This window comes from Schistocerca cancellata, chromosome 4 (genome assembly GCF_023864275.1).
Source record: "Schistocerca cancellata isolate TAMUIC-IGC-003103 chromosome 4, iqSchCanc2.1, whole genome shotgun sequence".
NCBI lineage: Eukaryota > Metazoa > Arthropoda > Insecta > Orthoptera > Acrididae > Schistocerca > Schistocerca cancellata.
The window spans coordinates 660760676-660785894 of record NC_064629.1 but is presented as its reverse complement, the minus strand read 5'-3'; the positions used below and the strand labels follow the sequence as shown (position 1 = coordinate 660785894).

The window sequence follows — 25219 nt, the reverse complement described above, 5'->3', positions numbered from 1 at the left end:
CTGTTGGCAGACTAGTGTTGTTATCATTACGATTAGCACGATGGAACTTTTTGGGTCTAATGAAGTTATCATTTTGTTCGGTTATGACAATTTCACGACACTTTGAATAGTCTTCTGTTACTTTATCAGACTTCTCTATATACAGCTTAACTGATATACCATATTTTAATAAGGCAGTCACACTTTCCTCTCGGTATTCCTGTTGCAAACATAGAATATCATGAACATTGCAGTGCACATTTCCACAGTCACGGATTATGTTTCTCTCTTCTAAGGTATTTAAACATTTGCAATAGATCCATTTTTGGGACCACAAACATAACTTGACATCACATTTCACCTTATTACTACGTTTCACACACACAAGGTTAAAAAGTCATAGTTTTCTGCAAATCTGGTAATTAGTACGCTTACACACACAGTCATGCAGTAAGGAAAAAAGGATGGGTGCAACACAGGTTGGGCAGTAAGTATTAGAACAAAACACGATAAATTTTTTAGCAGATAAATAATGACTGTTATTTTTAAGGATATAGGGAAACAACCACTAACAAACATCCAGTTTATAAGAGAATTTAATGGATGTGCTATTACATCCTCAGATTTTTTCTCTCGAAAATAGAGAGTTCATAAATGTCTTCTGATTTTGAGTAACTTAGTTTCGCTATTGCACTTTTATTATTGGTTACTTTTACCTCTTATCTTTTAGTGCCAGGAACTAAATCTTCAATATTTTGTAGGAAAAGAGTTTTCATGTTTTGAGTCATGGATGTTGTCATATTTACGATTGTGTTCAGCTGCAGCAGTGTTATTCATACTTTAACTATATGTGGCTTGCTCTTTCTGCTCCACTATCCCTTGATTTGTCATAGGAAATTATTAACAGAGTTAATAGCTTTTGTAGATAGTGTGTGAACCGGTAATGCACAGATGTGAGACCATATATCCTGTCAGTTCCCTTATTTTTTCTCACTGCTTTAGGGCAATTAGTTTTAAATGTCTCTGACAGTGCACTGACAGTTAATGTAAATGCATTTTCAATGTGAGCAGGCCTGCTTTCAAGCAGAATGCCATTCCAGTTTGTTGTCTTTAGCTAGGTTCTGGACTTAATTTCACTGGAATCAGATATAGACTTTTTAGTATTTAATTTAACTGAACACCTTTATGCACTGATATAATGTGTATTGAACAACCCTAGTTGATAACTGATTTGTATCAACATTAGTAATTACATTGTCAAGGCAAGCAGTTTGTCTTGTTAAGTGATCGTTAATACAGAACAGGTCATGTGATCATAGCATACTGAGTAGGTTAATTTGTATGTGTCCTTAGTCTTGTATCAGTACTCAAGCCACCAAAAATTAAAATCGTATGTTTAGGCCACTTCTCAAAGTGTACAATTAGTTTCTGTAAAACCTGCACAGATATACCAATATCACTATCTGTTGTGCAGTTATACACGTACAATTGTAAGATTTTACAGTGACAGAACAACACCACTGTTTCCAGTAAATTTTCTGTACAGTAATCATTCACAGCAAGGGCACTGCAATGCATGTCTATGTCACTACTAACATACATTGAGCACCCCCCCCCCCCCCCCCAGTTTTGTATTCATCTACAGTAACCCATTACTAAGTCAAACACTCAATTATAACTGCAATTGATATTCGCTTGGCCAGTGTTAGTTAATCTATACCACTGTGAAAAGACAAGCCATTGTTTAATATTGTAAACAAAAATCTGGAAATGTACTTGACTGATTTACTTGAAATGTTTGCACAATGCCCTAATAAATGCTTAGATGGATGTAGGCTACATTTTTTAATTGTATGTGGTAATGGGAAACACTGTTAGCAGAAATCTCAAAAAGGTCTTGACCAATTTATTTCAAATTTTTACATGATACCCTAATAAACATTCAGGGAGACACAGGCCATATATTCTTTTAAAGACCAACTACCAATTTTCTGTTAAAACTGACTGTGCCAAATAAAATGTTTGCCATGCTCTGCTGTGAAAATGTATAGTTTTGTTTTCTTTCTCACAATCAGTTTCAATTATGATAGCTGGGCACTTAAACTGCTAGACAAATTATTTCTTCCATATATGTTCTACCTCATTATATATACTTTAAATGCAAACTGTAAACACAAAACTATACTGTTTTGTTTTATTCCTTGCAGTCTGTTTTCACAGGAAACAGGAACATTGTATTTATGGTTTATGATTAGAATACTACTATGGAAACTAAAATTGTAATAACAAGCAAGGCTCAAGCTCAGAGAGAGAAGGGGGAGAGAAGAGATGGCCATTGGCAGGGAGGGAGGAAATGGATATAGAGAGGGCAGAGGAGCAGATGGACAGAGAGAAGGGGAAGGAGATGGTAGACGTCAGAGGGACAGGAGGAAACAGAGACGTAGGGGAGAAGGAGATTAGGATGTATGTCCAATTTCCATACATATTTAGCAATTGTGAAGCAAAACAAACATGCAGTAGCTTGTTTGCTTTCACACATAGACTGGATACTTCCTCTTTTTTTTCCGTATACAGCTTGATTATTTTCAGACACTGACTGACAACTTACTTTTAGTGTCTTAGCTCGACTCTTTTTTACACACTGACTGGTCACTTGTTTTCAACAAATTCACATGCTCAGGATATGTCAACTTGCCGTTTATATGGATGGGTGGGAATGTTTAGTTTCTTTTCTACAGTACACCTGTTACAATCTTTTGCACCAGAATATAAAACTCCCTTTTAAACCAGGAGGAGTAAATTATTTCTACCTGTAGTACTGTGGTTGTGAATTGCCGAGTTCATCCTAAAGTTTCCGTTATCCACAAATACCGTTAGGGAATATATGTATTGGCATTTAAGTATAAGAAGCCTGAAGAGGCTTCAGCTAGATCTTCAGTTATCAGCTTTAATCTTGATGACATTGAGTGCAAATAAATGTTTATTTATGGATGAACATAAACAAACATCTTTCCTCCACCGACCATTTGAATTTAGTGGACAAATGATGTAGAGTGTGTGTTGGATCCCACTCTTATATGACATTTGGGGTAAAAACAAACAGGAGAATGTTTACAGAACTTGGCAATGTTAACACAGCAGTAGGCCTATTGCTATGAAATTTCTACGATTGTGGTGAGATGGCCCCATCTCCATAACCAAGGTTGCTAACAAAGTTCTGTGTGGTGGCTCTCAACTTGGATGCAAGTCATCCTGGTGGTGGAAAATTTTCAATGCCAGTATTTGGGTGACAAAGGGATGAGAGGTGATGGCGTAAAGTTCGTGATCACATTTTGCACTAATGTCCTGGATTACATTTGTACCTTCTCACACTGTCTCATGATGTGAAGGCATGTGACACTTTCTGTTCTTCAGATTGAGAGTTAAGCTCAGCAGCCGCAACGTACTTTTTGAGAACAGTAGGCCCATGGACCGGCACTGGGTTTCATCCTACTGCAAACCAACTCCATTACAACCTCACCGAGTGCAGTGACACTTGATTCCTACATCTGCTCTCCTGTGCTCATTTCCTGAGTGTGGTACAACTTTCATTTTGATGATGAAATGGTATGAAGGAACAAACACAAGATTATCATCTGACATCTATACATCGCTTTGTTTCTGCAGCAGTTCAGTGCGCCAGTCTTACCTGCAAGAAGTTTTACCCAAACTTATTTACCTGCAGTTGCAATGAAATTTATTGCACTAAAGTACTTCCAAGAAAGATATTTTCTTCAATATTACAAATAATTGTACAGCTAAACTTTTTCAATATATCCTCAGGTATTAGGCCTACACTTCAGCTAACATAATATACAAATTGTCAAATTTTTAACTGGAATATCTGTAAATCCCACTCTCTTCCTTGCACCTAATCAACCTCAACACATCTAGATATACATCTGACTGGACGTAATCAGTCTTAATGCATCTACTACATCTACAACCGCATATAAGGAAATCATTACTAATTACTACAAGGCATAAGATTTTGTGGGATTGTATGTGTTTCACAAGACAAATAGAATTTTCATTACCAGAACAAGTAACGCAAAACATTATCTATAATCCCTCTCAGATCACATTGGCAACTTGAGTTCAGATACTCACAATCACTTTGAATACTTATGCTGCAAGTTATCGCTGTTTTAAACAAAGTATGCCTACTCAGGCATTCCCTACAATCTACGTCTACAGGATGTTCTCTCCCAGGTAATGTAGGTACTTAGACACAGAGGGAACTGCATCTGGAAAATCACAAGGATTATTATAGCTTTCCAGTAGAAGTGGGCAAAGCATGTAGACCTACGTGTTATCAAATATTTTTCACAACTGTAGGCCTATTTCAGGTAACTTGCATTATTTAATCACTGACTTCCTCTAAAATGTCCCTACATAAAACGAGAGTAAATGCTTCAACACAATAGCAGATACAACATCAAGATTGAGAGAGAAGTATCACAGATAGGAAATGGGGATAACAACAATTAATAAAGACAAACATTGACTTCTACATTTCTTGTTTTCAAAGTACACAGCAAAATTGATCTCTGAACTGTCAAGCAGCTTTAAACTTGTTCTTCAATTTCTCCTTAACCACATTTATTCTTTTAGTACAGATAGTCTGTTTTCAATTTCTGAGATACATGTAAATCAAAATTGGTGCAAATTTACTTAATATATACTGTTCAGAAAAGTGGGCTTTACAAATTGTTATTCCTGATGACTGCAATAGGTAAAAAATGAAATGGACTGGATTCACTTGTTTACTGACTGCAGAGTCCCTTCAGTGCTCCCCAGTTGGCTGCACTCTGATGACAAATTGTACCAACTGCCATCAGCTCTATTTGCAGTTGCTTATAACATAGAGAATAAGAACTTTTAAAGTAGTGCCTGAAACTGAGCTCTGAGTGAAGAGATATGCGACTACCTGCCTCCAAATTTTGCATATGCCTCTGATCAGACTACCAACACATCATGGTCTGCAAATATATTTGCCCTTCTTACATCGTGAAACCCACTGATTTGCTGCTTATTCACATCATAATAAAAAATTGTCTCCAAAGACACTTCATCAAGGAACAAAGCAACATATTTATCATTTTTGTGCACTGCCTCGGCTTCTGCTTTTATTACATTCATCACTGCAGGACTCAATCCTGGCTTGGAAGGTGCAACACACAATAGAGGTTTCATATGAGTCACAGAAGGAAGGCAAAAATGAACTAACAAATACCTGTATGGGCAAGGGTTTTGCTTGTATAAGGACAGAGCAAATTCCTTGTCTTCATATGTCCATTGCCTAGCTCTTGTTGCTGCTATCGTACAAAGCTCTAAGCGGTTTTCGTTCATTTTTCCCATGGTGTAGCTTTGTTTTAAGTTCTGGTAGCCCTGTTAAAGCATTCCTATGAATCTTGGACTTTTTCGATTATCTGAATCTTAAGTCTGCTTTTGAAACTCCACTAGCCAAAACTCCCTCCGCCTTCACAGCTTACAAGGACTACTCCACATCAGATGCAACTCTTTAGTTTGTCTTGGAAATCTGTAGAAATGCTTATTGTTAACTTTCTCCATTTAACCTACGTAACATGCAGATGAAAAACGCTGGAATTTATAGTAGTATTCAACGTCAATTTCTTGAGTGGATTATTCTGAAAGACGCAAAATTCCTTACTACATTCACTAGAAACAACTGTTGATGACACATCAGTCGTATTTAAAGAAACAAAAGGAAACCACACAAGTTGATTCGCGATTTCCATATAGCTATCACCGCTGTGGGGCTGTGTAGATGCTTTATTTGCGAAGGTTTCCATCATGCTCCTAAGTAAAAGATGGGTGGGATAATCAAATGTAAACGATCTCATTATGGTACCTAGTCTTAGAGGATGCCTCTGTTAATTATACGGTTTATAATTTAAAACAGATACAGCCACACACATAATTTAAAGAATGTTATTTAAAGCACATCAATGCCGGTTTGGATTTGTCACAATTCCATATTACGATGTCTGTGAAAGATTTTATTGCTTTTCTGCTATCGCTTCGTTCTGCAATCGTTATTGCGCACCACTATAAACAAAACGTTTTGTATTTGTGAACTTTCAACAGATTTTTTTGCTTTTTAACCGTAATAGGAACACACAAGACATGACCGTAAAGTAAAATAAAACATGAAATATGTCGTAAACATACTTGGTGTGCCGGCACATTGCATGCTTTATTTAACTTAATATCATTCCATTTGTTTATATGTAGCTTAAAATGGAAAAAATTCTCTTCCCAGTTAATCGGATTTTGAATGAAGAACTTTTAATCTTAGGGCAGAAAATGTACACTGCGAAACGAGACCCTAGCAGGAAAGTAAGAAAATCTATAGGCGCCATCTTACACGGATTTGTAATAAATCCGAAATCGGTGATGGTTTGATTTCAATAAACTTTTTTGAACCATAATTGTGGCTGGCTGCTTTTTAAATTCTAAAATTTATAACTGTACTGCAGCCATGACTGCTTACAACCTTCCCCTCGCAAAATCAGTCCCTGAACAACTTGAATCATCCCTTTTACGGCTTTATTAAATGGCCAACCCTCCTCCTTTATCCGGGCTTGGGACCGGCAACAGCTTCCGCAGATAACTCACTGCACAGAAGCTGCAGGCGGAGTTAAAGGGGTTAACAACCATATTTAAATACGCATAACAACAAAGATAACATAGAGTTGTACTCCTATTTTACATTTCTCTCTCAGAGAGCATGGGGCACAGAGTCGGAGATTTAAAAGGAGAAAGAATGCCAAGACAAACGAGTGTGGAACCAATGCAATGAAATTTATTGCTCTTTTATTCCTGTGGGCGTAACGGTAGCAGTTCCTGGCATAAATAATTTATTTTTTGTCTTAAGTTTTCTACATAAATAGTGTGGTACTTCAGTAGTTTAATAAAATTTTGCAATGACACGTAACGTAAGACAGCTCAGCAAGCACTCGTTACTACGTGTTTCGTAACGTCTGCACGAGATGGCAGCACGAGTATCCTCTATCTCTGACGTGAAGGATGAACAACTAGCAGCAGACATAATGTACATCTGTGGTACAACTATATTTTCGCGGAGCTCATCGGATTTCAGAATATTTACCACATCTTTTAAATAAATGTCCGTCCAGATGAAACGCAAAGACAAGAACCACTGGACACGTCCAGGAAATTTTTCTACTTTCCTTTTTATTATTTATTTATATACACGAATAGCCCTCCTTGAGGATACGATAAATGGACTGATTTGATTTGATTGATTTATTATTGGTCCTGTAGATCATACAATTTGTACAGCAAAGCACATCATGATATAGGACACACAGTCTAACATGACAGTCGCGACTCTTTGCCTCGATTTTGTTGCCAGCAGCGCTCCAAGCGGCCGGTAGGTTGAACTGTGAGTTCGGCGCGATCGTAAAAGCGAATAGTGATTGATTATTTTGATTTATACAATGGATTTTACCATCGGGAGCTTTTGTAGCGCAATAAATTGCAGCAGCAATAAGAAGAAGACACCACAGCTGTCTTTTTTAGGTTTACTATGGATCCTGAGAGGTATATACCATCATGTTACTAAACTGTATCGTCAGGATTCATTTGCAAATGTATGTGTATCAATCGTGAATGTTTCGTTTTAGGAGCAAAAAAATGGCTAGTTAATAGCAGACGAGAAGACCTTATGAAGAAAGACCCGGTTTACCTGTATAATAATATTAGGTTTTGTTCGCTACATTTCGAACAAGACCAGGTCATGAACGCAGACAATAACAAACTCATGTGGAATGCAGTATCCACACTGTTTGACATTCCAGATAAGCCACCTCAACTGACGATGAAGAAGAAGCTGCCACAAAGATTCGACAGTCAATCTAAAGCTGTAAAACAGTCCTATGACACAGAAGCAGCTAGTACAACTCTCCATTTATTAGTGCCAGATTCGTGAGAATCATCAACACAAGACCTGCTTTGACGATGAAGTGGTTAGATTAAGTGCAGCTGTTCGTGTCTTACAAAAGCGTGTGAAGTGTCAGAATGTGCAGATCTCTAGACTTCGAGCGAATCTATTATGGGACAAGGTAAATGCCTACAGACAGATTGTTCGAAAATTAATCAAATTTTTGGTTTTTCGTGAAATGTAATGTAATCAGCTCATTATGGTTTCAGCATATTTCTCCCACTATTTGTCAGTTGCTTGTCCCACGTAGAATAATATAAAGATGAAGGTCGTGGAAACAAGTGACAATGACAAACACAGTAGGCCTACAGAACGGTAAACGAGCTGTCCATCGCTTTTGCATGGGGAGGTACAGGTCTGTGCTTCTTACATGTGAATCTGTGTGTTTACATTCTTTTGATATCAACGTGGTAAGCTGCAATTCTGTCCAATGTCACAAATGTTTGTTCACGAATGTGTTGTTGCTTGCCACTCTATTCATGGTTTTTGTCCATACTTGCGCTTATTTTAGAATCATTTTTAGAAACATATATGCCTTCTGATACTACACAAACTCTTGGAGGCAAGAAACTAACTCGAATAATTGGGAAATTACGTAGGGAATGGATGCAAACAAACATTATGCTTACGACGCGTCTGACGTTCACCTTACCTGCCGCGCTGAGCGCTAGTGTTGCTCCATCTGTCAAACGGCAACTTTTACAGCAGTGAGGTTCGCGACTGTTATGTTAGACTGTGGTACATAGTTCACATAGCAGAATACATATATGAGATACAGACAGAATATAGATAAGATACAATAATTAAATTATCTTACTAAGTAGAAACATCTACAACTGAATAAACAGCTTATTGCAAGTAATTAAAATTTTGTTTCAAGAAATCCATGTACGGAATAGAAACAGTGATGTAGTAGCAATTTCCTTAATTTAATTCTCATTATTTCTGGGTTTTTGCATGTTTTTATGTCTGTTGGGAGGTGATTGTATATTTTAATGCCCATACATTTAACCCCATTCGCATATAATTTTGTGTTGTGGGTTATAATTTGTAACTGTGTTTTGTTCCTGGTGTCATGCATGTGGCAATCTGCATTTCTGTCGAGGGCATCCAAGTGCTGTACTCTAAAACAAGCTAGTTCCAATATATAAGGGCATGCTAGTGGCAGGATTTTGAGCTGTTGAAATAGTGGTTTACAGTGTTCAGTTCTTTTTTTTACATTTCATTATTCTTACTACTTGTTTTTGTAACTTGAAAACTGTGAGAGACTCGGAGCTCTTTCCCCAGAAGATTAGGCCATAGATCAAGACAGACTCATACAGGGCATGGTACACCAGCTTCAAGGTATCTACAATGGCTGTGTCTGTTAATGATCCTAATAGGTAGCAGGTTTTACTAAGCTTTTGTGACAATGCCTCAATATGTGGTTTCCAATTTAGTGTGTTACTGATTGTAAGTCCAAGAAATTTGGTGTCCTGCCTGTTCGTAATGTCATCTTTGTCGATAACTATAACTGCATTGAAGGGGGTTTTATTTTGTCTAGTATGGAAGTTCATACTTACAGTTTTTTGAGTATTTATGAGTAGTCTATTTGATTCAAACCACGATTGTAAATGACAAGTAGTTTCATTAACTGCATCTTGCAATGTGTCACCTCTACTGGTTATCAGGATATTTGTGTCGTCCGCATACAGAAAGAAACTGGCATTTGGTATGTGTTCTGGGAGATCACTTATAAACAATATGAAAAGAACAGGGCCAAGGACAGATCCCTGAGGGACGCCATTTGTTGTATGTAGTATATCTGACCTGCAGTTCCTGAATGTGTCTGATTTTCTTATTTCTACATATTGCTTCCTTTGACTAAGGTAGCTATGGAACCAATTGTGGGCTACACCTCTAATCCCATACTTATGGAGTTTCATAAGCAGCAGCTTGTGGTCAACCATGTCAAAGGCCTTGGACTGATCAAGAAATATACAGACAGCAGGTTGTTTATGGTCAACGAAACTTGAGTACTTTTCTAGAAATGCATACAGAGCATGTGTGGTGGACCTATTTTTCCGAAGTCCGTGTTGGGAAGATGTGATTATGTTGTTAGAATTTAAACATATTTCTAATCTAGTTAACATACAGTAGTCAAATATTTTTGACAAGGCAGATAGTATAGCAATTGGCCTATTGTTTGTCACGTCCGTTTTCTCTCCCTTCTTGTAGGGAGGTATAATTTTAGCAAGTTTTAGCTGGTCTGGAAATGTTCCGTTTAGAAATGAGGTATTTATGATATTTGACAGGGGTCCACTGATGTAATTTGAACACTTATGAAGTAAGGAGCAGGGTATCAAATCATGCCCTGCAGAATAAATCTTTTTGGCTCTTTTTTTTTCTTTTTTTTTTTTTATAATATCTTCAATTTCATGCGGTGTTGTAGGAGATAGGAAAGAGGAGTTCAGATGAGTATTATTTTTGAGACAAGGGTGTGCAGTGTTTGGAGAGTTAGTCAGGAGATTTGTGGGAGGAGAGTGAACAGTATGTAAAGAGTTGGTTAGGAGATTTGTGGAAATTTCTGAAAAATAGCAGTTGAATTTATTGGCAATTTTATGTGCATTTTCAGTCTTTTGTCCTTCTATATTTAGTGTGATTTTATCCTCTATCCTTAACTTTCTACCAGTCTGTTCATTTATTATACCCCTGATGCGCTAAAAAAGCTCATAATGATAAAACTATTAGGTGCTCTTCCAACAAATGTTGGAAGAGCACCTAATTTTTTTATCATTATGAGCTTTTTTAGCACATTTTATAACTCCTGTATGCGTTTTTGTAATTTTTATAGTATACCTTGAACTCTTTGGATTTGCCACTGTCGAGTTTGCTAAGTCTGTGCAGCAGCCTCATCTTTTCTGATAAAATTTTTAATGCCTTTTGTGACCCAAGCATTCTGTTTTTTGTTAGTGATAGTCTTTGTTTTCTCTGGGAAATGGCAGTTAAAGTAATATTCAAATTACTGCAGAAAATTGTCATATTTTTCATTTGTTGTTGAGGAAGTAAATACACTTTGCCAGTCTTCTTTCTCTAAGCTAAGTACAAAGTTGTTTATGTTGCTATCACTATAACTTCTACATTTAATAACTGTTTCTCCTGATGGGAGTACATTGAATGGTGGATTAAAATATATTGTTAGTGCACTGTGATCTGAAAAACCAACATTTATAATTTTTACAGTGCAATCAGTGTTAGTAGCAACCTGATCAAGACAGCTGTTTAATCTTGTAGGACATATAACTTTCGTATTTAAGTTGAATGACATCATTAAATTTACTAATTGGGACTTTCGAGCAGATTCTTCGAGGAAATCAATGTCGACAGCTTCTTTGTGTTAATTTTCGTTACTTCCAGACTTCCTTCATCCTTCCAGATTGTTATTCCGTTTCTTCCTGGGTTCACTTTCTTCTGATTGCAGACCTCGTCTTTTTTCCCATGAAATTCTGCCTTTTGGGTTGCTTCCCGAAGAAGTATTCTGTTATCTATTATTGCTTCCCTAAGAAGTATTCTGTTATCTATTACGTTCATTCTAAGTCCAGTGTATTTCATATCATTGTCAATTTCAGTGAACAGTGTAGGTTTGGATTTGTAGCCGGTTAGTAAGTTGAAGACCTGCTTCGTACCGAGCGAGGTGGCGCAGTGGTTAGCACACTGGACTCGCATTCGGGAGGACGACGGTTCAATCCCGTCTCCGGCCATCCTGATTTAGGTTTTCCGTGATTTCCCTAAATCGCTTCAGGCAAATGCCGGGATGGTTCCTGTGAAAGGGCACGGCCGATTTCCTTCCCCATCCTTTCCTCACCCGAGCTTGAGCTCCGTCTCTAATGACCTCGTTGTCGACGGGACGTTAAACACTAATCTCCTCCCTCCTCCTCCACCTGCTTCGTTGGTTTCTTAGTATCCATTCGGTATATGTGCCCATAAAACTGTAATCTTCTTTTCCTCACCACATCAATTAGCATTTTCACTTTCAAATAGAGCTATTGATAGTTATATATATATTTTTGTCATTTGGAATGCCCTTACTATTTCATATACGATACTCTGCTTTCCATGGTATCGTTCCTTTTGTACTGCTTGTTATCAGTTCTCCTAGGTACTGATATTTAAAGAAGTTTGTTTTAGATGTTGTGTTGTGATGAATTAAGATGTGGAAGGGTATCATTGATGTTTTTCATGAAGTGTGTTTTTTCATATGATACTTTAGCCCTATTTTGCCTCCTTCTGTCTGTAGTTCTGTGATTTGTTTTTTGGCACTATCTAGTGAGTCAGTAATTAATGCCATGTGATCTGCAAAAGCTAGAAAGTCTGTGGTTATTTTATTTGGGTTTCTCCATCGTTTATTTACGGAGATACCGGGGTCAATCTTATAAGACATAACACACACCAATAATGTGTACTTAGTACCTATATATTGGTTTTAGTCTGTTATTTGATTAACGTGGGATATGGGGATATACCACACAATATTGACGACCACTTTTTTCAGAATATTTTACAATATTGTATTTACTTATACATCTCAGAATGGAAGTGTGTGTATTTACAAGCAGTGCCATGCCTTGTATGGAATATATTGAAGTCTTCTGCCTTACTTACCAGCAATTCAACCACACACTTTAATGTCAAAGTAGCTTATGTTAATATATTTCACCATTTTGTTGAATATGCTAATTGCACTCGTCAGTATTCCATCGTGCTCAGGTAGTTAGTAACACATACTGTGTGATTATCGAGTGGCCAACAGAAAACAAGATCAACAGCTGTAAATTATCAGTGTTTGTGGATCACGTAAGCAGGGAAGATACAGTCAAGCTAGCAGGAGTTGATGGCATACCCAGCAGTAACTTGCGGTTCTTCCTGCCAAATATTATTGACCCCGTCACTTATTATGCAACTCCTCATTACAGACAGGCATCTTTCCTGATCAGCTAACAACATCCAAAGTGATTCCAATTCTCAAAGTTACTGGCAAACATAAAGTGATAAACTGTCGCCCCATTACATTAACAGCCTGTTTTTCAAAAGTATTAGAAAGATAATGTACATTAAGTTAGTACAGTTTATAAACAAATATGGATTATTAGCGAGTCCTCAGTATGGTTTGCAAAGTAAGAAATCAAGTAAGATGGTAATCGACGAACATATAACCACTGTTTTAAAAGCCATTGATGAAAAACAGAAAACAGCAGGTGTATTTTTAGATTTAACTGAAACTGTTGACATGGTAAACCACAGAACACTTATAAATAAGCTTTGGGTACTATGGTAGTATGGGATTAGCAATTCAATACATTCGTTCATTTCTCAGAGACTACAAAAAAAAAAGTGTGCATTAGAAATGTAGATGGAAAAGTAAGAATACCTGTCAGAAGAACACCCAGTCAACTTTGTGGTACCTCAAGGGTATTTTAAACAATAAATCATGGCTGGATAACTCTGTGGTTCACCTTCTCACTACAGAGCATAGACCAAACAACATTTTATTGATAAGACTTTCATATGGTTGCAAAAAAGGACAATTTTTGTAGGACCTTATATATATATATATATATATATATATATATATATATATATATATATATATATAAAATTAAAATTATTCAGTTCTGAAATATTTAGTCAATAATTACTTTCTATATGCCTTAAATTCGGCTTGAATCATATTCAGGCCTACAGGAGCCACAAAATACATAGGTATTCAGTCAATAAATTCCCCATCTACTGATTTTATAGTTACAAGCTCAACACTTACAACCTTTAACACTGGATAAATCGGGGATTAAACACTGTTCTAGTTTAAAATTCTTTGATGCTGGGCCTGTTAAACTGTTGCTTGATCAAAATGTGTCTCTCTCACCTCTCCTCTCTTCTCTACCACATTAGGCCATGCATTGCACGATAGTGCTGATGAGCATCTTGTGAAAACTTTTGGGCTGTCTGTCTCTTCCATGCCGGGTGTAGAATACTCGGTGTTGCAATTGCCTACAATACTGTCAACTGCTTCTACTGTTGACAGGCTGGACTTGGAGCCATATTGTGAGTCACTTAGAATATTTTTTACAGACAACTTTGACCGATTTGGAGCTTTATGTAATTTTTTTAGTTTTCAGTTTAGTTTATTAGCATACTTTGCATCACTTGTATGATATGGGAACTGTCACAATTCTTCAAATTAATACAACAAAATATAAAATTATTATTTTACAATGTTTTAAAAATGACACAATGAACTAATGCATTGGAGTTAAACATCCTCTCTGAACAAGTAAATAAGGATTCGACATACATATAGTACACTTCAAGAACACACATTTATCACATCATTTACAGTCAAGAGGAAACAAATGAAATATAAGATTTACAATGAGAACAGCGTGATTGTACTGATAATGAAGTAGATATAAGTGTTTGTTGGTGATTTAGGGATACAAAATATCCCTCCATGTTATAAAGACATTTATTTAACAGTTAACTTTCTAATTTCAGACTTAAATTGTCCCTCCTCTACGATTCCCTTGATGCAAATTGGCAGAGCATTATACAGCTTTATTCCATAAAAACTCAAATGTTTTTGAGCTTTTTGTTTTTCTTGCTGTTTCTACTGCAGATTCTTACTGGTACATATATCATCATTTTGGAAATCTGAATTTATATGTAAACTACTCAAGTGTGTTCTTGTGCATAGTACTCTTTTGAATACATACAAATATGGTGCTGTATGTGTTTTTAACTGCATGAATGAAGGCCTGCAGTGTGTTTGTGGAGAGCTGTGTGTAATAATTCTAATGGCTCTTTTCTGTAATTTAAAAATGTTTCTCAAATGAGATTTTGTTACACCCCAGAACATTATTCCGTAAGATACAATAGAGCAGATACAAGAAAAATGCACTAATCTTGCAAAATCTGTGCTACAAGAGGAATTATTCGTAATGCAAAACGAGCAGAACTGAGTTTTGAGGATATGCATATGACATGGTCTTTCCAGCTCAAGTCATGATCAGTATACATGCCCAAAATTTTTGTAGACTGTACTTTCTGTGTTCCTGGTCACCCAATAATAAATGGTCATCCTTTTCATTTACTTTACTATACTGGCATGCAATTTGTTTTGTTTAAATTAAGTTCTAACTTATTAGCATTAAACCACTGTTGCACACGATTCAGAACTTTTTCAGCTGTAGTGAATAAAGATTTTCTGTCTTCACTTATAATTTTGTTTGTGTCATCTACAAATAACATAATTTTGGATGAACTGTTTGGGATTTTAATGTCATTATATAGATCAAGAAAAATAATGGGCCAAGAACTCTAACCTGCAGGACACCTGCTTCCACTTTCTTAGCATGTGATGCTTTATTTTTACTTATTTTAAGGTGAGTTCCACAACTTAAGTTCTATCTTGGAGACAGGATTCAAACAATTTCCTCCCAATTCCTCCAATGCCTATTGCCTCCAGTTTGTCAAGTATAATTTGATGGTTTACTGTATCAAAAGGCCTTGGAAAGCTCTAGGTTGATTCCCACCACACTTTTGCTATTGTGTAAATTCATAACATACTCTTCTGTATAGGCTTGCATAGCTGTTTCTGTGTTGTGACCTGTATGAAAGATATGCTGGCAATAATTCAGAATACTGAAGGTGTCAAGGTAGCTTATGAGTTGGATTTTTATCAGTTTTTCAAATATTTTTGAAAAAGATTGAAGGAAGGATATAGGTCTGTAGTTTCCTACCTTCCATGCATCTCCATGTTTGAATAGTCGTCTAACCTGAAAGATTTTCAGCCTCTAGGGGAACACACCTTACTGAATGAGAAACTGGCAATATCTATCAGTGGTTCAGTGGTTTTAAACTCTGGGAGGCAACTTTTTTTTTTTTTTTTTTTTTTTTTTTTCCACTGGCACTTCGTCCATTCCTGCAGACATTTTTGATTTCAGACTATTACTTACTTTCAACGTTTCATGTTCATCTGTGGGACTTATTATCAAACTGCTGACTACTTTGATGTTTTTATTTTCTCTTGTTTGATAAAGTTCTTGCTTAGTTTCTCAGGTACACTTCGAAAGTAATTATTAGTGTAACTTTATATCTTATGGAAAACTGTTTTTACTCAGTATCACAGTATCTTAAAAACAGAATTTGTAAATATACTGTACATCTGATGCCAGGAAGCTCTCCTTAAAAATATGTACGTACAAGTATTGTAAAAATGAAAGTGCAAAAGTGCCAAATTGCATTATATGTGAAAGATATCCCACTTACCTAAAGAAAATTATGTAAAATCCCCAAGTAAAGAATTTTCTGTTGCAAATTATGCTCAGACAAACATCATAAAAATGACCCTACCAAATAATACTCGATATAACAGTATTGAAATTAATGAAATTTTGTCCAACATCTAGGGTAAAATATATGTACATAGAAGATCTTGGGATGTAAATAAATAAATAAATAAATACAGACAAAGCTTCCATCTTTATTGTTATGTTATCTTTAGATTTAAGTACAATATCCTGTTCCTTACTGTCTCTTTCATTTCTCTTTGAACAATTTCTCATGGAGTTCTTGATTTATTGGCTGACTTCCTTATTAATCTAGCATTATTTAGTATTTTTGCTAGATTAATTATCCTTCTATACACTTTTTGTAGTTTGTTACTTTTTTTAATTAGAATCAGTACAAGCTTTCATTTCAGAGTCGTGGAAGAAGTTTTTATATGAGATGTGATCCATGAATTTCTGTGTCTATTCCTATGTGAGTTGATTTTGACTAATCTTTTTGGAAAGAACATTTCAAAATCTGTTATGAAAAGATAAGAGAAAACATTGTATGAAGCAATACTGCTCCTCAGGATTGGTTAGACAGTGTGATAGCAAACTGGTTGCAGTTTCAGTGGAGAAAATTGGTTTGTACATATGATGTACTGTTTTTGTATTTATCTGAACTGTGAAAACTTTAATGAGTGCATTGTGATCAGATATGCCTAGTTCAATATTCAAAACTTCTCTATCTGAGGTTTCTATATTTCAAAATAAATTTGCTATGAGACATTTTGAAGCATTTGTTAGCCTTTTAAGGTTATCTAAATTTGAATACAAATTCAAACTGTGTAAAATATTGTGTATTGTGGAATTGAATTTTAATTGGACTTTTTACCAACACATTGGCAAAAAAAAAAAAAAAAAAAAAAAACCTCTTGAACAGGCTATGAAGGCCCAACAGTACTGACTGGCTGCCGTGTAATTCTCAGCTCGTAGGTGTCACTGGATAGGGATATGAAGGGGCATGTGGGCAGCACACCGCTCTCATGGCCATAGGTCAGTTTCTGAGACTGGAGCCGCTACTTGTCAATCAAATAGCTCCTCAGTTTGCCTTACAAGGGCTGAGTGCACCCCCACTTGCCAACAGTGCTCGGCAGACCAGATGGTCACCGATCCAAGTGCTAGCCCAGTCCGACAGCACTTAACTTTGATGATCTGATGGGAACCGATGTTACCACTGTGATAAGGCCATTGGCACATTGTCATTAAAGTCCCTACATATAAATCTTGATGATTTCTCATCATGTGAGATACTCAGCAGTGCCTCAAGCTTATTAATAAAAAAAAAAAAAAATTCGTCACTATATGGTGTTCAGTACACTGACATGACCATTATTTTTCTCCTTTTTTCCATTCAGTTGCACTGCTGTAGCCTCATTGTTCATATGCCACTGCCGGGAGTACTACATATTGCAGTATGGGTTTTTGCTCTCTGCTATTCTGTACCAATGAAAGAGGCAATTTGAAATGTAAACCACTGCTTGTTTACCATTCAGAAACTCCATGAGCCTTCAAGAAGAGCAAAATCGAGAAGAGGTTAAATGTGATGCGGAGATCAAACAACTACAAGTTTTGGGTGTCATGTGATTTTGTGATTGGATCAATGAAGTATCTGGTCCTTCGGTGAAAACATATTTGCTTGAGATGAATCTGCCATTCCCAATTCTTGCATGTTATGGACAATGCTCATGCCCATTCTCAAGGCCTACGAGTCCAACTCCTTGAAGAATTTCAATTCATCAAGATCCAATTTCTGCCTCCCAACACCACTCTGTTACTCCAGTCTATGGACCTGCAGATTATTTCCAACTTTAAGGAGCTCTGCACCAAAGCACTCTTGGAAATTGCTTTGGGCTGACTGAAGCTATCAATCTCACTCCAGTGAGTTTTGGTAATATCACTTCAACATCATTGCCTGTGTCAAGATGATCTAAAAGGTGTGGGAAGGGGTTACCAAGTGAACTCTCACTTCTGCTTGGAGGAAGCTTTGGCTGGAGTGCATTGTTGAATGTGACAGGCATTTGAGGCAGTACCTGTGAAGCCTGCAGTCAACGAGATTGTGTCTTTGGTCAAAAGCATTGTACTAGAAGTGGATAGTAATGATACTGATGAGCTTGTGAAGATCACAGCCAAGAAATGACCACTGAAGAGCTTATGGAGTTGCAGCATGTTTCACAGCAGGATGTTGTGGAGAGGAGTTCTTCAGAGGAGGAGGAGGAGGCAGTAACAGCAAAGAAGCAGTCTTCTGATGCAATAAGAGAAATGCTGAAAGCATGGGAATCGGTTGCATTGTACACTGAAAATCAACACACTAATAAAGCAGTGGCTACGTGCACTAGAAATTTATTTGACGATAATGCTGTATCGCAATTTCTCCAAGTGTTGAAGCATTAGCAGAAACGAATGACTATAGATAGCTTCCTAGTAAAAAAGAATTAGTTATGTTTAGTGGATAATAAAGTACATACACTGCCCTGGAACAAATTATGCTCACTACGCAAGGTTCCACTGTACTACCAAGGAAGAAGTTAACGTTTGTAATTTTCTGTAATGTATTTCTTAGCACTCTTATGACAAGTGTATCTTCATTTCTATTAACATCATTAGCGCCTCCTATTATTACACAGTTGATTCCAGGAGTCAGAAAATTTTCACAGAACTACCCGTAAGGGATACCTGGTTTCATTACTCCACCAACTTTGAGCATAGCTTGTATGTTAGACATGTCAGCTAAACCTTTTCCATGATTGCCTGAAAGTATGTAAATATCTTCTTTGTTCTTACCGATAATTGTTATGTTTGCATGTTCCCAGCATTATCTATTATTTCCTTGCTTGTTATGACAGCATTTCGTAACTGAGTGATTTTTAGCCGATACATTTGTGGGAGTACTTCATTTGTTCTAGTATTTTCACATTTTTTGACTCACCACACGTTAAAAGTCCAAAATTATTTGCTACTGGGAGACTAGTGGTGTTCTCTTTACTATTAGCACGATGGAACTTTTTAGGCCTAATGAAGTTATCATTTTGTTCGGTTATGACAGTTTCACTACACATTGAATAGTCTTTGATGACTTTTTCAGGTTTTTATACATACAGTTTAGCTAACATAAGATCATATTTTAATATGGCAGTCACACAGTCCTCTTGGTATTCCTTTTGTAAACATAGAATATCATGAAAATTGCAGTGCACATTTCCACAATCACAAATTACATTTCTCTCTTCTAATGTATTTAAACATTAGCAATAGATCCATTTTTGTGACCACAGACATAACTTGACATCACATTTCACCTTCTTACTATGTTTCACTCACACAAGGTTTAAAAAGTCATAGTTTTCTGCAAATCTGGTAATTAGTACGCTTACACACACAGTAATGCAGTAAGAAAAAAAGGATGGGGACAACACAGGCTGGGTGGTAATTATTAGAACAAAACACATTACATTTTTGGGCGGAGAAGTAAAGGCTGTTATTTTTTAAGGATTCAGGGAAACAACCACTAACAAACATTCAGTTTATAAGAGGACATAATGGATGCACTATTATATCCTCAGTTTTTTCTTTCAAAAATAGACCATAAATGTCTTCTGATTTTGAGTTAGTTAGTATTGCTATTGCACTTTTATTATTGGTTACTTTTACCTCTTATCATTTAGAGACAGGAACTAAATCTTCAAAATTTTGGAGGAAAAGAGTTTTCATGTTTTGAGTCATGGATGTTGTGATATTTACGATTGTGTTCAGCTGCAGCAATGTTATTCATACTGCCAGCATGAACAAAGAATGTGTTGAAATCATCTGGTGTGATACCAGCATCTCAGGAATTATTTTTGCTAATATCTTTACTTCTGCCCACATGAGTCCTGACAACAATCCAGGCTACTGTACATTTATTTTGCAACTTATTAATATAAACATATTAACATTGCACTTGCTTAATCTGACTGATTTCTGCCTTATACTTCTTCTTTAATCATATGTGGTTTGCTCTTTCTTCTTCACTATCCTGCGATTTATCATAGGAAATTATTAACATTATAGAGCACAGCAGTCAGTTGTCCTTTTTTTTTTTGCAGCTTTTTTTATGCAAAATCAGATTTTGGCTAGTGCCTAGCCATTATCAATGCACTAATTTCTGATCTCGGTGCATGTTAGTTCCCCGTTGTTTGGTTGTCAGTCGCAGTTCTTTGAATTGGTAGTATTCAATGAACTGTGACTGATGCCCAAACAACAGGGAACTAACATGCATCGAGATTAGAAAATAATTCATTGATAATGGCTAGGCACTAGCCAAAATCTGGTTTTGCATAATAAAACCTGCAAAAATTAGGATGACTGATTGCTGCACTGTATAATTTATAAATCACATAAGTCACTGAGTGAACCCACTTTCTGAATGGAAGGTAACCTGATGATAAAATGTGTATTGAACACCACCACTTGATAACTGATTTGTCTCAACATTAGTAATTACATTGTCAAGGCAAGTAGTTTGTCTTGTTAAGTGATCATTAATACAGAATAGGTCACATGCTCGTAGCATACTGTGTAGATCAATTTGCTCAGGAAGCTGACCATTCCTAAAGGAAAAATTACAAATATGGATAAATACAGGGCTAACATGTGCAGCACAGCACTTTAATAGTCTGCTAGACACTCCATCATAACCCTGAGAGTCCTTAGTCTTCAGTGATTTCATTATTGATCTATCTCCCTCATGTCTGTATCACAGAGGAGTATTTCAGACATCAATCTCGGAAAGGCATTTGCCAAGAAAGTTATATGATTTCCTGTAGAAACTAAATTTTTATTTAATTCACCAGCAATGCTCAGAAAATGATTGTTAAGTACTGTACATATATCTGATTTATCAGTAACAGGAATATTTTTACTGCGAACTGACTTTATATTGTCGACCTTGTGCTGCTGACCAGACACTTCCTTCACAACTGACCATATAGTTTTAATTTTATCCTGTGAATTAGCTATTCTATTCACATACCATTCACATACTTTGCCTTCCTGATAGCATTTTTAAGCACCTTACAATACTGTTTGTAATGGGCTACTGTAGCTTGATTGTGACTACTTCTAACATTTTGATATAATTCCCGCTTTGTTTTACGTGATATCCTTATGCCACTAGTCAGCCACCTGGGCTGCCCATTACTGCTGGTACCCTATTTAGAACGTTCTAATGGAAACAACTCTCAAAGAGCATGAGAAATGTGTTAAGGAAAGCATTGTATTTATCATCTATGTTATCAGCAGTATAAACATCCTGCCACTCTTGTTCCTTGAGAAGGTTTAAAAAACTCTCTATTGCTGTTGGATTAACTTTCCTACATAGTTTGTAATTAAATATGACATAATGTTCTGGTACACTTTGGCTAAAAACTATTAACCCTTAGTTGGTAACATGTGAAAAATTGTTGTTTACAGTAACATCCGTCTGGGAGACTAAGGTGACAAAATTTTTCAAAGAATTTCCACTGTAGTGAATATTGTGGAAATGAAACTATGACGCCCACACAGTAGCAAGTTCAACTCATGAATAAAGGATAGCTGAAATATCAGATCCACGTAAAAATGCATGTCTGTCAACAATACATTGAGTGCGTTTATACCTGCCTAAGAGATGGATGTTACCAACTGAGGGTTAAAAATAGAGAGCTGAAATTTTGTATAGTGTCTTAAAACATGCTTAACTAAAATGTAGACTACTCTTGTGATTTAACTTTGAAAATAAAACACTTTTTTGAAGAAAAACCATGAATTCATTTCCAAAATTTTTGATAATCCTTAATCAAACTTAAATTTTTTTGTACCACAATTTATGACAGCACCATCTTTTCAATAGTCTGCTTTAAAGAGAATAGTGTGATGAACTTAAAGGAAAAACATAAATCTTCTACTTTGTTTGTATTTTGAGTAATGTGTACCTATGATGTACATAAATGATTAGCATCGTTTTTCATTTGCAATTAAAAAATACAATTAAAAAATGTGTGAGAGCTAAAGCTGTGGTTCATATGTAAAAATGTTCTGAAAGATGACTTAAAAGATAGTAAGCATTATATGGACTTACAAATCTTGTTCTTTGGGTTGCACTGTTTAGAAAATTGACAATTTTTTCAAGGTTTCTCCTGGTATTCCTGGATCACTCCCCTTAAATTGAATATCTCCCATATTATCCGAGGATTTACACTAGACATGGTCTTTTTATCTATTTCATCCTCTGCTGCCTTCACTATATCATCTCTTAAAGCTACCCATTCATCTGTTACAATGTTCCTTCCCCCTGTTCTAGTCATCCATTGCCTACTGTTCCCTCTGAAACTTTCAACAACCTCTCATGCTTTAAACTTATCCAGGTCCCATCTCCTTAATTTCCTACCTTTTTGTAGTTTTTGAGCATTAATCTACAGCTCATAATGAATACATTGTACTCAGAGTCCACAGATGTACTTAGAAATGTCTTACAATTTAAAATCTGGTTCCAAAATCTCTGTCTTATGATTATATAATCAGTCTGAAGCCTTTCATTGTCTCTGCATCTTTTCCATGTATATAGCCTTGTTTCATGATACTTAAACCAAGTGTTTGTTATGATTATATTATGCACTGTACAAAGTCCTAGAGGCAGCTTCCTCTTTCATTCCTTTCCCCCACTCCATATTGGCCTACTATTTTTCATCCTTTTCCCCACTATAATTCCAGTTCCCCATAACAATTAAATTTTCATCTCCCTTAACTATTTGAATAATTTCTTTTACCTCCTCATACATTTCATCAATGTCTTAATTACCTGCAGTGCTAGTGCTCATATAGACTTGTAATAGTGCTGTGGGTGTTGGCTTTGTGTGTATGTTGGCTACAATAATGTGTCCACTATGCTGTTCATAGTAGCTTACCTGCATTCCTATTTTTTTTATTTTGTATTCATTATTAGTCCTACTCAGGCAGTACCCCAAGTTGATTTTATTTTTATAGCCCTGTATTCATCTGACCAGAAGTCCTGTTCCTACTGCCACTGAACTTCACTAATTCCTACTATATCTAACTACAGCCTATCTGTTTTCATTTTTAATTTTCTAACCTACTTGCATAATTAAAGAATCTAACATTTTACACTCTGATCTGTAGTGTGCCAGTTTTGTTTCTCCTGATGACAACATCCTTCTGAGAATTCACTGTCTGAAGATCTGAATGGGGGAATATTTTATCTCAGAAATATTTCATCCAAGAGGACATCAGCATCATTTAACCATACAGTAGAGCTGCATGCCCTCAGGAAAAATTATGGCTGCTGCTTCCCCTTGCTTACAGCTGTTGACAGTACCAGCCCAGCTAGGCATTTCGGTTGATGTTACAAGGCCAGAGCAATCAATCATCCAGACTGTTGCCCTTGCAACTACTGAAAAGGCTGATGCACCTCTTCAGAAACCACATGTACGTCTGGTCTCTCAACAGTCTGTTGTGGTTGAACCTATGGTATGGCTATCTGTATTGCTGAGGCACACAAGCATCCCCACCAATGGTAAGATCCATGGTTCAGGGAAGGGAAAGGGGAGGAGTTATTTGCATACTAAAAATTATTAAAACATGTATTACATTTGAATTGTATTAAAATGTTGATTAATAGACAAAAGCTAAAGGGTGTCCAGCAAAGCAGTCCCTGATTTGAGCATTAAATATCTTGGAAACTAAGGTCAATAGACAACAACAACAAAAGGATTGTTTATCGTGAACACTGTAAGAATTTTATACAGGTATTATATAGAGGTTTAAAAATAGTTTGGAAAGCTACTAACAGATGGTGCTGTGCAGCCCATACAGTATCAGCATGCATAATTAAACTAATTCTGTGCAAGTAGTCTTTGCAATCACATAATAAACTTATTGAAATGTCCACCAACAGCAGTACAGAGGCTACACAAATGAACAACGAAATTTGCCGTCACATCCTGTAGTGTATCAATGGAAATGGATTCAGGTGCTACACAGATCACCAATTAAAGTTTATTCAGCATGGCTGGATGTATCTGGTAATCAATGTCTGCCAATGTGCCCCACAAGAAGTAATCAGCAGGAGTCAGATTGGGTGAATGTGGAAGGCAATCCATTGACGTGCCAGTAAATTTACTATATGCCAACACAATCGCTCTGTTCCCATATTTATATTCATATTTATTCACCTTTAAACATTTTACATGTAATCGGTGTCATATAATAAAAGTTACAGGTACATTGTATACATCTATATATACATATTTTTACATATTTTTGACAAGACGAATTGCCTGCATAATATTATATTTTTAATTTTGTAATATATACCCCTTTCACAAAACATACCATCAAAATCCAATATCATTTATTGCACTCTCTTGAAATTCTTGAACTTTATAAAATACTTTACTTTTTATCCATTTTGCTACTTTTACTTTAAATTTATCCATGGGCATAGAATGTGCATTTCCGGGTAATTTGTTAAAAATGTGGGTGCTTGATACTTATAACTGCAGTGAATCTTTGATAGTCTGGCAAACGGGATGTCTATTTCTTGTATTATGTGGATGCATTGCCATCGTAAAGTCAAAGTTATTTAAATTTTCTTTGACATATATCAGGCAACTATAAATATACAAGCCAGGGACTGTCATTATATTTAATTCTTTAAAATGCTGCTTACACGAGTCTCTGGGTGGTAGTCCTACAAGGCAGCTGATTGCTCTCTCTCTCTCTGTCTCTGTCTCTCTCTCTCTCTCTCTCTCTCTCTTAAACACAGTCTTTGAAATTTGGCAGTTTCCCCATAGTATGCATATAGTAGGAGTGT

General features: G+C 36.2%; 1 protein-coding gene and 1 long non-coding RNA gene across 2 annotated transcripts; one reads left to right on the top strand and one right to left on the bottom strand.

The window, feature by feature from the left end:
- Positions 1 to 7477: 7477 nt before the first annotated feature.
- Positions 7478 to 8325, top strand: LOC126183397 (uncharacterized). Its single transcript, XR_007536746.1, has 3 exons — positions 7478 to 7608; positions 7692 to 8129; positions 8218 to 8325. It is a non-coding gene; the product is annotated as an uncharacterized LOC126183397 (long non-coding RNA).
- Positions 8326 to 10817: 2492 nt separating this feature from the next.
- On the bottom strand, positions 10818 to 12251 carry LOC126183393 (uncharacterized). The gene is made up of 2 exons (XM_049925336.1): positions 11929 to 12251; positions 10818 to 11662 (listed from the first exon to the last, which is right to left on the bottom strand). The coding sequence occupies exons 1-2, from the start codon at positions 12010 to 12012 to the stop codon at positions 11327 to 11329; spliced, it is 420 nt and encodes a 139-aa protein (XP_049781293.1). The 5' UTR covers positions 12013 to 12251; the 3' UTR covers positions 10818 to 11326.
- Positions 12252 to 25219: the final 12968 nt, after the last annotated feature.